This window comes from Polyodon spathula, chromosome 1, assembly GCF_017654505.1.
Source record: "Polyodon spathula isolate WHYD16114869_AA chromosome 1, ASM1765450v1, whole genome shotgun sequence".
Lineage (NCBI taxonomy): Eukaryota > Metazoa > Chordata > Actinopteri > Acipenseriformes > Polyodontidae > Polyodon > Polyodon spathula.
In genome coordinates this window covers 9,468,406-9,483,567 of record NC_054534.1, presented here as the reverse complement: position 1 = coordinate 9,483,567, position 15,162 = coordinate 9,468,406, and the positions used below count along the sequence as shown (strand labels likewise).

General features: G+C 39.8%; 1 protein-coding gene across 1 annotated transcript in view; it reads left to right on the top strand.

Moving 5' to 3' along the window:
* LOC121313791 (serine incorporator 5-like) overlaps positions 1-15,162 on the top strand; it is a 35,912-nt gene that overhangs the window by 9,521 nt on the left and 11,229 nt on the right. The window contains exons 2-4 of the mRNA XM_041246589.1: positions 6,161-6,328; positions 11,928-12,106; positions 12,843-12,925. Coding sequence (XP_041102523.1) covers positions 6,161-6,328; positions 11,928-12,106; positions 12,843-12,925 — 430 coding nt within the window. The remainder of the gene's footprint in view (positions 1-6,160; positions 6,329-11,927; positions 12,107-12,842; positions 12,926-15,162) is intronic.

The following is a 15,162-nucleotide window of genomic DNA, read 5'->3' as shown; positions in this document are numbered from 1 at the left end:
GGTTGATGTGATTTGACTTTACAGATGGCTAGTGTGCCTGGTGTACGCTCATAGGCCAGATCCCAGATCTGCAAGAGCTGTGCGTAATGTGTTAGTGGTTTACCGTCGGCTGTACAAAAACCCTGTTTCTGCCACACCGGCAAGTACTCTGTAAGGGAATTGCAAACAAATCCGCTATCTGAATAGATAGTAAGCCTTCCTGTGAACTCCCTTAGTGCTGCTAGTACAGCTATCACTTCTGCTTTTTGTGCAGAGTCTGTGGGTTTACACTTTATCAGTACCTCCTTTCCAATAGCTGGAGCCCAACATGCTGCACCTGTGTGATACAGGCCATTGTCGTAAAAGCGAGAGCCATTAACATATACAGACAGAGTCAGCAAGCGGGACTGTCGCAAAAGGACCAGCCTTTGCCTCCAACTGTCGTGTCGTACATTCATGAGCCTCCCCTTCATAGGTGAGCATGTTAGCAAGTGTGTAGGATGCAGAGTGTTTAACTGTGATGTTTTTAGATGCAAGTTCAGTAACCCATCTGCCCCATCGTTGGGCTGACACTCCCTTCACCTGCCCTCTAATGAGCAGAGCGACTGGGGTGTGTGGTGTATGTACTATTATTTTCCCAAACTGACAAATGTATTCAGTGTGCGTCACAATCCAATGTACTGCCAATATTTGTTTTGTACATTGATCATACGATCTTTCTACCGGTGTAAGCATACGTGAGAAGTACCCCACAGGTATACACTTACCATGCACTTCCTGCATGAGTACTGCTGACAAACTAGTGTCTGATGCGGCTGCCTCAATGATGAACGGAAGTGTGGTGTCTGGACTACGCAGAGCTGGTGCCTGTGTTAGTGACGTCTTGAGTGTCATGAAAGCGTTCTGTGATGCACTGTTCCAGGTAAGTGTGTCTTCCTTACCTGGGTTTCCCTTTAGATGTTCATATAGAGGTGCAGCTTTCTCACTGTAACCCTCTATAAAGTCCCTACAGAAGCCTATTATACCTAAAAGTGATCGTAAGGCTGTAACTGTGTGTGGGCGGGGCAGATTTTGAATCAACTTAATCTTTTCTGGGTCAGGTATACGTCCTCCAGCTTCCACCTGTACTCCTAAGAAACAAAAAGATGATTTCATTAATGCTGCCTTTTTCGGGTTCAGCTTCATGCCGGCCTCCTCCAACAAAGTGAGAACCTCATCAAGGAGCCCGTAATGCTCCTCCCTGGTATCCGTTTGTAGAAGTATGTCATCCACATACTGGATGATGTTATCTGTTTGAGAACAACTTTGCAAAATGTTAGCCATGCATTGATGAAACAGCGTAGAACTATTATTATACCCTTGCGGTAACACAGCCCAAGTAAATTGCCTGTCCTTAAAGGTAAAAGCAAACTTGTACTGACTATCTGGGTGTACTCTAATTCCCCAAAATCCATTCGAGACATCCAGTGTAGAGTACACTGTTGCTGTTCCTTTCAATTGTGACATCATGTCTGGTGTGGTGGATACCAATGCTGTAGCACTGGGGGTGTTTTTGTTAAGCTGCCTGTAATCAATAGTTAGACGCCATGAACCATCTGGTTTCTTTACAGGCCATACAGGTGAGTTTACAGTAGAGACACACTCACGTATTACTTTCTGTTTTAACAATGAGTCAATTGTCTGACTAACTGCAGCTTCTGCTTCCTTTGGATAGGGATATTGTTTCTGTGGAGGGGGATCAATGCTATTCACAACTACACACACACTTTACTGTGACGCAACAGAATCTCAGCCAGCCGGCTGGCACTAGTATGTAGTAACTTCACAACATCATAATCTTCTGTACCCTTCACAGTAAACACTGAATGCCTATCTGAAATCATGATTGGCATCTTGATGCCCTGGGGATCTCTTGCCCCTTGCCAAATCAAACGATTAGAAAGATCAATAATCAATCGAGCGCGGGCAATCCCGTCAGCACCCAAAATACAACCTTCATGTGTACTGACCATACATAATGGTAAATCAAATTTAATAGTACCCAATTGTAATGTAATTGGAGTGGATATTCTGGCTTTGGTTACACCTCCTCCTACTCCTACAAGCTGAATAGACTTCCCACTGGGTGGTAGGTCTGTATGGTAAGTGAGAGAGCAAGCAGCCCCTGTGTCTATCAGAAATGTGTCTTGACGGCCTCCAGCCAAAACTTTCACACATGGGCGGCCCTCCTTGTCAGCAGTAATATCACTCACTGCTGCAATAGAGGCCTGACCCCTTCATAGGGCAGATGAAGGTGGGGGTTCCTGTGGGATGTGGGAAGGGTTATGTTGGCCATTGTTTCCTATCTGATTTGAGAAGGTCTGTAACAATTGTCTCAGTTCCTCATAAAAGAGTGTAGGTGCAGTAGGTAATCTCGAGCTATTTACAGCCCTCTGCTTTTGTTGTGGACCCTGCCCCTCAGCACCTCCCCCTCTAGCCCAGTATTTATTAATTGTATGTCCAGCGCGTTTGCAGTTTGCACACATTTTAGACATTTTACATTCCTTTGACACATGGCCCTGCTTACCACAATTAAAACATCCTGACTTAACACTACCCTCGTTGGCAACAATCATAGCAATTTTCTTTTTCTCTATTGGTGCTTTATCTGTTTCAGACTCATTCCAGTCTCTTAAACAATCATGTATGTCTTGCCCTGTACCTTGCGGAACAGGGTCTACTGACAGTGCCCTTCTGTACTGTATCAGTAGATGCTTGCATGTAGGAGAGACTAAGTCTTTATATTTGTTGATTACCAACTGCCAAAACGTGACGTTATCATCTGTAATCGCAACTCTTGCTGCAGCTCTCTCTCTGTGGGTATTATACGTCTGCACAAAACTTCGAATGAAGTCAGTAGGATGTTGTCTCTTTTTGGGAACAGCGTCAAGAACCTTACTGAGATCTGGTGCATGTCGATAATTAGCAGCCACACACATTAATCTAACTCTCTCATCATGACCTGGATATTGTGGGTTAGCACCCGGTGGTGTAAATTCAGTTGGTGCAATCACTTCAACTGGTAATACTGAACTCAGGATTCTGCAACAATCCCTGTCAGTGAGATTAAACGTACGTTGTATACCACGCAGCTTTTCACACAAAGGTGTAGGATCTGTATTACCATCCCATTTGGGCAACTGTTCTTTCATCAAAGCCAATTCTGACAATGTCAAATCCCTATTGACCTGTTCATCAGCATAATCATATGTAGTTATTCCAGTTTGCTGGTCCAAAGTACCAGTTGTGCGTATCCTACGAGTCATTACAGGAGCTGTTTTGACATACTTGCCTGCAAAATTTACTCTCCCTTTCGGTTCTGTTCTTTCAGTATTGCGCCTCCTTGATTTAACATTTTCTGCAATACTGGACATATAGTCCCCTCTAGTGCCTTCCTTTTGTTTCTGAACCTCCTCAGGTGCTAGAGCAAAATCCTCTAACTCATCTAAGTCCTCCACCTCTTCATCCTCTTCACTCTCCTGTCTAGGATCCCAGTCCTCAGGACCATCGCTATCCTCACTATCTGTTTCTTGCTCATTATCAACCAATCCCAATGCTGCAATTCTGCGCTGCAAAACCTTATTATTCTGTCGTTGTTCACATGCTTTTTTACGTACCTCCCTCAACTTTTGTACAATATGTCTGTCTTTGTTTTCTCCAGACACATTCCATAATTCCTTATATGCAATCCGTGCATTTTTCAAACTTGATTCCAAATTACTTATCTTTCTCTGACAATCTATCAATCGTTGTTTCTGGGTTGCGTTTTCCTTACGCATCTCTAATTGTTGTGTGGCAGCCAATTGCCTTTCAACCATGGAAGCACTTGTAACTGATTCTAATCGCTTAATTTCCTCATGCAAACCTTCATTTTCAACAGATAATTTCTTACAATTTTCCCTTGTAAAATCATATCTTGTTTTCAATTCTTCAATAGTTTGCCTCATTGCTCTTATGCAATTAGCCTGTTTCACTTTCTTACGCTTTTCTTTTCCATTCCGAGACACACATTCCTGCCCTATAGTATTGACTGGGTCATTACTGTCTTTTGTATAGGGTCGTCCCTCCTTGTCATGTTTAAAAACATAGTCTATACTCCAGATTCTCCAGTCATCCATTTGATGACTGTCACGATTATTTTTGAACATATTTGGAGTTGATCAGACTCTCAACAAAACACAACACTAGCAACAAAAAAAAAAACAACACCACTTTTCAGTTTTGTCTTGTTGTTACCAATGTTCCGTGTTTAAAGCTATGCTTAAGGAAGCATACAATTTTATTTTGGTTTATTGCACATTTAATTTACACTTTTGTATGTGCTATTGGGCTTAACTGGAACTTATTGTCTGATTGTTCCTTATTTGTACCACCTAATGTGGACAGTTAAATAAGAGGCTTATCCTATTGCCCCCTTATCGTGACATATAAACCAAACAGTACAAACAAAGACAAAACAAGTGTAACAAATCTTCTCAAAAACAAACATAAAACATAAATCCGAGTATGCCCGTACCTGTTGAGCAATACAAGTCCGTGTAACTAGTCCAATAAACTCTACTGGCACGTCATAACACTACACGATTTACTCATGACTTTTTTTAGGATTCCAGAGGTCCTCTTTCATACCTAAAGTCCTAATAGTCAATACACTTTTAATTAAGCAGTCTTAACTAATTGTGTCCTCAATGTACATGAATTATCAAGTAGTCAAAAGTCCTCTTTCATACTTTACCCTTGATTCTCACTACATTTAAAAACTGCATATAAAACAAAAAAAACAGTAACTACTCACCAATGTACGTGGGTATATGTTCGATCTGAAGACCTGATTCAAAGATTCTCCACACCGTCTGAGCTGAAAGTAGAAACAGTCTCCTTCTGTCTGCTTTGTCCTGGTCCTCTTCATGGGATACAGGCTTGCAAAAAAGGTTTCTCCGTAATCAAGTATCAACCCCCCGGTATTTGGAAAAAAAAAAAAAGTATCAAGAAACAGTCCACAGGTGGCTCGCCAATGAAGTAACTTAAAAAAAAGATAGATGGTGAGTAAGTAGATTCAAGAAAATGCACAGAGTCCTTTTCTTCAATCAGTTGCCAGGTTTATTGAAATATGCAGGGAGTCTGGTCCCAGGTACAGGACAAACAATACTCAACATTACAATGTTTGCATGACATTAAATACCCTTCTGTATAGATGGTCCACCTCCCCTTTCTCTGACACTTAACCAATGGTCAAGGTAATTTAATTTATTGTGTGAGTGTTAATGTGTGTGTGTCTGTGTGTGTAGTCTAGTGTGACAACCTCTGAACTCAGTGCATTCTTCACACTCCTGGAGACAAAAGGTCCATACGTCTGCCTTTTGTTATCTCCTTGCGACCCCCTTTGATGCCAGTGGGATTATCTCTTTTGATTTCTCTGAAGTCTAGAGCCTGTTCCCTTCTAGTCCACAGCATTGTTATCTCATTAGCTTGCAGTCATTGTTGGGCAGTTTGTAGACGCATCGTCTCTATCAGTGGTTAGCAGTACATGCAATTTGAACCAAACAGTCTGCTATCTGCAATATTAGTCTCTTTTCAGAAAAGAACACCAGTATAGCTCTGCTAGTCCACATGCGTAGCAAACCCCTAATCAATTCTCAATCCATGTTTTCCAACACCAAGCATTTTGGATATACCTGTTTAGCTGCAGTGCATATTTAGAAGAACAAGCTCGGAATATACAAAAGCACTGATTGTAACAATGGGGACTGTGACATATGTAGAATGCTATTAAAACAACAGGCATTTTCTGATGGAATTTAACCCTTTGTGGTCCGACATTACAATTTTCCATTTCTAGTCCAATGTCGGACCCGGTCCGGCATCATTAAAAAGACGTAAAACACAGGTCTAGCACTTTTTTCTCCGGAAAGCAGAGAAAACCTTTCAGTGGAGTGAGACCGATAAGCCGAATGAAGCCAAAAAAAAGGGGCGTATCTGAGCAATACACACAGCCCCTGCACCACAGAGATAACACAGACACATAACAAAGCAGATAGATTGAAGTGGAATTCATCATGTTTCTCCAGTCTTTAAACTGCAGATATATGCATCCCTCGCAGGTAGTAGAGTGACTTGGTAAAACCCTGTTGTTTTTTTATAGGTGGCGTGTTGCTGTGGATCAGCTGCTTGCTCTCTCTGCTGTAGTTGCTGTCCAAAGATCAAGCAGTCCACTGGAACCCGCTTCATGTACGCGCTCTACTTTCTGCTGGTCACTGTCATCTGCGTCATCATGATGTCTCCCACAGTAGCGGAAGGGATGAAGGAACACGTATGTATCAGCCCTCCATACGTGCTCTCACTCCCCCCTCTGGAGGCTTCCTCTGGTCTTCTGAACACTTCGAAGGACGGAGCTCTGCTCATACGCAGTGGTCTGTGGTTATCAGATAGGGTTATTACAGACTGTGAGCAGACGGGGTTATTTATGTGCTGTACAGACTGAGAGCAAACAGAGGTTTGCTGTTGCTTCCCATCCACACCATGTCTACTGAAAATAACATTTGGTAAATTGTGGCCTGGGTGTCTTTTTCATAGACTTAGTTCTCCATTTTAAATTGTTATTTTTATCTCTCACTCAACTTCAGCAGGTATGCTGATCCATGCAAGTTACTATCTATAGGAATTTTTCCAAAAGTTAAAAACAGATAATTATACCCAGGCATTTAAAAAGTGGCATGTATTTGCCATATTTAGCATGTTGATAGTTCTGTTTTTTTCCAGCATTTAAAAAAAAAAAAAAATCATTCACAATGTGCTACAATAATTATTTGTGAGAAGATGAAGTAGCCATAAAAAGACCATGTATTAATGTAGCCCTTGCATCATTTATTTAAAATTATCAGTTAATCATGGACTTGACTTTTATACTTCTGTTTTACTCGGCTCCTCGTTATGCTTGCTTTCCTTTCCTTTCACAAAGAAAGAATAAAAGGAAGTGCCCATCAATGACAAACTTTAAAATATATGAAATTCAGCTACTATACAAGATAAACCTGAATAGAATTGAAATACTGCCACTCATTAAATGGTTAAAGTAGAGCATTTTAAGAAAGAAAGTTATGAAAATAAAAAGGGGCAAATGAGGTGGGTTTTCTGTGAGGTCAAGTTGATAAGCTATATTACTACTAGAAATTACAACAGAAGAGTACTGGACCCGACAACCTCCATATATCAAACCAAATATGGAATGTGTCCTTATCAGAAACTTCCCATTAGTGACACCTCCTGTTGGAGAAACTTTAAGAAATTAAAGTTTAAAAGATTTGCTTAGGTTTTAGATTGAGTTAGTAAAAGACAATTTGGCTTTGATATGAATTACTGGAGCATGAAGACTGATTGTAAGGGGAAAGTTTTAAAGTGCACCAAATGGCAATTTAAAAGGGGACCCTGTGCTTTGTCAGAGAGAACACTTTGGGGCCTAAAACCTTCATAAGCTTAAACAATCTTCCTTCCTTCCTTATCTTTATAACATCAGCGTTTGATGCTACAAAGATAATAAAACGAAAGTGGTTAATGATATTCAGCCTTTTCTGATAGGTTAAGAGAAAGGGGTGATGTCGTACGGTTAGGTTTGTATTAAATCAAACATTGTATTGTATCTTTGGGCTCCCTTCAACCTGTGCTTAGGGGGAGGGGAGTTCCCGGCACTATTCGTATAAAAATCGATCTTTGTTGAAGCTGCAACTAAGTTTTTGAATCATAATTATTTCTACTCACGGATGCACGAGGAAGAGAAGAATACGAACACTATTCTTAAATTCAACATTATTATTTATTGTGTTCAACATTGTGTTATTTATTTTGAGACAAATTTTGTACTTAATTTACAGAAAAAAACTTTTTTTTTTTAGTGTATGGTTTCTATAAAATAGCCCAAATTAAATAAATACAATAAATTAGAATAAAAACACACAGTTCAACTTTCTTGATTTAAAGAATATTTTTAAAGTATTTTGTGTTGCAGATTTTCTTTAGTCTTACGCTTTTTTTTTGTTGTTTTTTTTAAGCAAAATCTTAAAAACCCACTAATTTTGTACTGACAGGCACTGAAAAGGTCATAGTTAAATTGATGCCATGCACACTATCTAGTGTATTTACCAGAGAAGGGGACATTAGTAATTATTTGCAGACGTCTAGGTCTGGGGAAGACGCATTTGAAAAGAGCAGTGATGGGTGGAAGGGAAGGAGTACGGAGACAGCTTGGAGAGTAGTGTGTGGGTAATGGGGTTATGACAGTGCTGTGGGTGGCTTCACACAGAGCCTGTGAGCCGCAAAGGTTTTCAGTCAGGAACTAGCGTGCACAATGGTGTTTAAATCGCACAGAAACCGCCTGGGAAACTAAAGGAAATCCTTCTTCTATGCATCGTGTTTGTTGTAATCTTAAGTGTCAGGTGGCTAAGAGCCCCAGGCTCTCGGTATCAAATGCAGGGTTTCATTCACATGAGACTGAGCTTATTCACAGGCCTGTTCTGTTTAGATCAACTTACTGTTTGCCAAAACAAAAGACTGTGGAAACACTCTTGAAACTGAAAGCCTGCCGTTCCCTTCACAGATAAAAACTGGATTGCTGTGGCTTCCACGTCATTAACCGCAATCTGACCAAAAGAATTGTTTGTGGGCTACAAAAAAGCAAGAATTACCTTTTAAATCATAAGTGATGCATTTATAATGCTGCCTGTATGCTCAAGTCTTGTTAATGGATTGAAATGATTAATTATTGCAGTTAGTTAAACTTGTAGCATTTATTATTGTACACATGCCAGACTCATAGTGTCAATACCCCCTTCACTTCTGGAGGTGATATACGCAGTGTTTTAATTACAGCTGCTTCCTTTCTGCTTTAAATCTATTGCATTTCTTTTGACATGATTATGTTTTTTTCTGTTTATTCAGTTTGAAGTAATGTCATGACACTAGATATAGTAAATTCATTTTCTGAGCCTCAGTCTTCACACCACTATCTCAATCAATCCACATTTTAGTTTAACTGATAGTATGATGTACAGTAAATGCCCTTCTAAAATGACTCCAGGAAAATGAACATTGTAAAATTGAACCGATTTGTAAATCTGCACTTAAATAATTTAATTTGAAAGCTTTGCTCCTTAAGTTTTTGACCTTCAGTAGTTGAAAATAAAGTTAATCAGAAAAGAGAATGTCTGGCCAAAATATTAAGCAAACATAAAAAATATATATGTATACAGTACCAGTCAAAAGTTTGAGTACACCTGCTTGAAACCAGGTTTTTCAAGATTATCTATGCTTTTAACTGTAAAAACTTGTCCATAAACACTTACTATTTCATTATATGATAGGTGTACTCATATAAGCTGATAATCATAAGTGAATTGCATTCAAAAATTAAATTGTTAAATGAAAATGTAAATCTTGTCAATGTCAATGAAATGGTCTCCCGAAGCAAGGGGATTTCAGTCTGAAGCCCAAGTCAGTTAAAAGTCTGAAATGTGTATAACACAGTGTTAGAACACGGGCCTAAGTATAAAAGTGTCTTTGTTAGATGTTCTCTGAGTTAACTAGCATGTTTCCTAATTAACCTTTTGTCACCAATTATTGTTAACAGGTGAGTGTCCATGCTTACTATAAATATAGGTAGCATAGGCACAAGTTTGTCATTCCTGAATGTAAGGGAGCAGAAAATGACAAAATCCGCTCAGTTAAGTAAAGAAAAAAGACAGTCTATAATTACTTTAAGAAATGAAGGTCAATCTTTAAGACAAATCGCAAGAACTTTGCAAGTGTCTGTAACTGCTGTGGCCAAGACCATCAAACGATTTGAAGAAACTGGCACTCATGAGGACCAAACAAGGTCAGGCAGGCCGAGGGTGACCTCAGAATCAGAGAACAAGTTCAATCAAGTCACAAGTCTGCGAAACCGGCGATTAACTGCCCCTGAAATACAGGCTCAGCTAAATGATACTAGAAGTACAGATATTTCAACATCAACTATTCATAGGAGATTGCATGAAGCTTGCCTAACTGGAAGGATTGCTGCAAAGAAACCATTGTTAAGAGTGCAAAATAAGAGGAAGAGACTTGCCTGGGCCAAAAAACACAGAAACTGGACATTTGAGGAGTGGAAGTCGGTCTTATGGACCGACGAGTCAAAATTTGAAATATTTGGGTCCAACCACCAAGTATTTGTAAGATGCAGAGAGGGTGCGCGCATGAGTTCTGTATATGTGGTTCCCACTGTCAAGCATGGAGGAGGCAGTGTCATGGTCTGGGGTTGCTTTGCTGGTGCCAGAGTTGGTGATCTTTACCAAGTCCATGGCAAGCTCAACCAGCATGGCTATCATAGCATAATTCAGAGGCATGTCATTCCATAGGATTACGGCTAGTTGGGCAGTCCTTCATTCTTCAGCAAGATATTGACCCGAAACACACCTCAGAGTTGTTTATCTGGCGAAGAAGGAAAGTGAAGGACAACTCAGTCTAATGACCTGGCCTGCCCAGTCTCCAGATCTCAATCCCATAGAACTTGTATGGGATGAACTGGACAGAAGAGTCAAAGCAAAGCTACCCACAAGTGCCCTACATCTCTGGGAATTGCTGCAGAAGAGCTGGGAAGACATGTCCGGTGATTTCCTGCTGAAACTTGTTAACCGAATGCCTCGTGTTTGTGAGGCTGTTATTAAGGCAAATGGTGGCTATTTTGAGGAATCCAAGATTTAGAGACAATTTTCAATTTTCTTGAACATTGCTTTGATACTCCTTATGTTTTGTTTTGTATATTGTAACATGTGTTTTCATTTTCAAGTATTTACAGAAACGTATATGACGTAAAACATTGTCAGCTATGAAAAAACCTAGTTTTCAGCAAGTCTACTCAAACTTTTGACTGGTACTGTATTTTATAAGTTGTATTCAAGGAAGACTTCTCTGCCATTCACTTGTAAAATAGGCATTTTTTTAAGATGCGCAACATGAATTGCAATTTCATGGCAACGTCTTTTTTTGGTTTATATTTGTCATTCAAACAAGTTGCCAACACTGCTGTTTCTGAAAGAACTGTTTAGCAGTGGTACTCAAGACACCAAGCCTCATGATTCATGCATTCTTCTGTCTTTGTTGGCATTCTTGAAAGCGATTTACTCAATCTCAAAAGCCTCCTCCTCAAAAAGAGGACTGTGGGAGTTGTTCCCTGCTTTTCATCTGCTTCAGTACTCGACTCTCTATTGACACAATTAGCCCTATTCTTCTGATGGCTTGTTTTGTGTGCTCAAAGGAAATAAATACATTCAGACCTAAAAAAAAAATAAAAAGTCTAAAACAATAACAGTGATTAGATGTTCCCAACCTGTGGCTGATTTAATATCCCAGGTGTTGTTACTATAGCTATATATTTAATTGCAGTTAAACTATTAAACTACAAGACTACACTCAAGACAGAATCGCAACAAACAGTTGCGCTTTTTTTGCCATGCATAAATGTGCTCCCATGTATCTGAAATGTGATGTAAGTATGGAGTGGGGTTTACTTCATGCAAACACATTTCAATATGTGTTTTGTTTTGTTTTTGTTTTGTTTTTTTTTCCCCATTGCTTTATATGAGGAAAAAAATCATCCTCATATGAGGAGAATATGCATTTGGATCTTCCATATGCCCCCATATAAAGACTAGAAGAGTTTTTGTTTTTTTTTCAGTCCCCGTGTGAGGTCGCCATGCATAAAAGGGATAAACCAGAAACACTTTTTATATAACCACATCAACAAGGTAGTTTTAAACTTGCTAAAAATAAAATAATCAAAGTAGAACGAAATGACAAGTTAAAGCAGCAAAATGCATGTGCCAGTGCAGCACAGTTTACTAAGATTCACTAAGAGGGCATGCTTTTTTCTTCTCCCTCAGATTCCCTTCTACAAGGACCTGTGTGAACACGTGCAGGCCGGTGTGAATTGTGAAAAGCTGGTGGGTTACTCGGCCGTCTACAAGGTCTGCTTTGGGATGGCCTGCTTCTTCTTTATCTTCGCTCTTTTCACAATCAAAGTACAAGACAGCATGAGCTGCCGGGCACGTGTCCATAATGGGTATGTGTTTAAGCTAATTGAGTTTCTTTTTCGTTTCATTTTAAACGGCCTCCTGTTTGAATTCCTGGTGCAATGCCGGTAGCATAACAATTGCACCTTTGCAGTGTTGTAGACTGTGTAGTGGTTAATGCAGCAGCAATTCATCTCCTTGTAGTGATCATAACCTTCCATTACTTCAGAAATTCACAAACACCAGAAGTTGCAGCTGACAGCAGTAAAAAGCAGTACAAATATATAGATGGTTTTGTAGCTAACAATCTGGTGCTGAACTTTCATCGTACTGTAGTTAACATGACTATTTTACTGCCTTAGGGTGCTTACTGTTAAAGCAATGAAAGCAGTTTTAAAAACAGTTAGCAGATCTCTGTTCAGCAGCTTGCTGTTTTTTAGATCTCTCAGAAGAGCTGTGCATCTCATACTGCTTTTAACAGTTTGGCATGGGGAAGAATGCTGCTGCTATTCTGAAGGCAGCAGACGTAAAGGAATACAATGCACAAAGGAGCAGCCAAGAAATCCATACACTTTAGTTTTGCCGAGAGATTTCTCAGCTTAATTGTGGACAGAATTCAAACTTAAAAGGCTGCAGTTAAAAAAATTAAAGAAACATTATTTTAAGTGACTTCAGGTCTGCCTCCACCATACAACCTGTTTGCATTGGAAATCCTAGGGGGTGTGGGGAGGGCTGTCTGGTTAGTGTGCTGATGTAATCCAGAGTGTGTTTGTTTTAAAAACCCAGGTTCTGGTTCGTGAAATTTGTGGTCCTGCTCGTCTGCTGCTCAGGAGCCTTCTTCATTCCGGATCAGGACACATTCCTTAATGGTACAGAACGCTTTCTTTCATCTTAAAGGCACAGTACGCTTTCTTTTATCTTAATCTGCTTCATTCTCTGATCTGGGGCAGACAATGTGGTTGAAATTCCCAAATTGTTACACTGTAGGATTGCTTCTAAACATTCATGTACGGGGTGGTGGAGGTAGTGAAACTATCCATATACATTAAACCCTGGTATAAAACCTTATCTCATTCTGCAGCCGTTGATGTAGTTCTTCTGATTGTAGAATTGCACTTTAGGGGGAATTTTTGTTAATATCTTGAGGGTGCTGCTGTTTCATCGTCTCCAAGTCAACGCACTGTACCAAGTTACTCTCTGATCTTGCCGTCAAAGCTGTTTCATTTCCTAGAAGTTTTTGTGGATTGCCGTGCTAGCATTGCATTGCCAGTATTTACATGTGTAAATAATTTAGGACTATTAAAGATTCCCTGAATCCTTGCCCCATGCTGAGACTACAGAAATTGTTGTTGTACTTTTGGGAAAAGGAGCTTTCAGAAAGTCCAAATATATAATTTGTGTGAAAGCAAGTTATGTGAGATGCAATAAAGGCCCTGTCATCTCCTCCTCCTCAACTAAGTTTTTTTGAAAGCGGCAGTGGTGGTGATCTGTGTTAAATATGTCCCCTATATGTATAGAGTGACATCTGTCTCTGGTGACCACACTAATAAATACCTACGTTTATAATTTTCCGAGGGGACGTCGCATTCATATTTTTTGGTTTCAGTTTGCGTAAACCTGTTTACAGCCCCTAATGACTCCTGCTTCCTAGAATCTCACTGGAAAATGTGTGCATAATACAAGCTGTACCCCAAGCTGAGAGGGGTGTGAAACTAGGTGACACTTTTTATTTATTTATTTTCTTTGGCGTAAACGGATCTTCGTCAGCACTGTTTTTGTAAATGTTCTAGGATAGTTGTATCTGAGACTCGTTTAATAACCAAACATTTGGTGGGATTGTAAATTTGTTTTCCGTTTTAATGTATTTTTTGGTAAAATTGCAACCAACTGGGAACAGGAACTGGAACATGTGTCATCTGAGTGTCATCTCCCTGAGGATGTATCCAAGTAAAAACTCCCACTTACAGGAAAGGGATTCTTTATAAACACATTGTTCCCTAAATCCCCATGATACATGTGAATCTGGTCTAGATTGAACCAGTCTGCAGTGTTTAAATTAAGATTAAACCATTGAAAAAAAACTTAAACAGGGTTCAGCTGCATTCACAAAAACCTGTGAATAAAAAATATAAAAACTGCAGCTGCATATTGCAGGGCTAAGTAAAAGACAAGCGTTTCTGCTAATGTTGCACTGTGTTCAGCATCCTGTTAACCCAATTAGGAACAATATTCTGTCTAATTCTAATTATGAATTACTAGTTCAGACAGCAGAGACCTATTCATAAAAGCAAATGCCAAGTCTCCTTTTTAAATAGTTTATTTAGAATATGTATACAGGAAATTCTCTCAGAGAAGAGGGAATTTTCCCTCCCCCAGTTGTGTAACAGCCACGTGGGCGAGTTCAATATCAATTCAGTTACACCACAGTTCAACTCCTGGCAATAGTTACTGGCTCCTGCTTAATACTGAAATGCAGATAGAAATGTGCTATTATATTGTAAATTGAGCTAACTTTCTTACTGGAATGTGCAAAAAGCAATGCTTGTTAATTGAAAGTAATTGTTGAGAGTCTCTCCACTTCCATTGTGAATAACCACTTGAGTTCATGTTTCATAACATGTGAACCAAGATATCAGCACACCTTTTTAAACCTGTGTCCTATATCTATCAAAGGCATTCAGAATATGTGTAAATGGTTCCCCATCATCATGAGCCCTGCAAGTCTTTATCAAAATTATTTAAAGAATTTCAAATAATGAACAACAAAATTGAATAGAAGACAACTAGGCAAAGAGCAGTGAGCACCCTCCGTTCCTGCCGTCAAGCCAACCCCCTCTGTCACAAAGCTGCTGAACCCTGGAGGCATGCGCCCAGGCTGGGAAGTTTCTGCCTGGATTTACTGGGCACCTGGCCAGTAGTGGTCACTGAACTGTAAGGAAGTGAACTAACCATAATCAGTGGGTTTCCTCCCAAGATTGGCAAATTAGCATAGGTGAGATTCGAAAGAGGCTTGCATGGCTTTCCCAGCCCTCCCAATGGCAGTGCTTTTATCAGGGCCCAGTTTCTGGTCTGCATGTAAACACACATTCCTTTCATTCTTGGTACA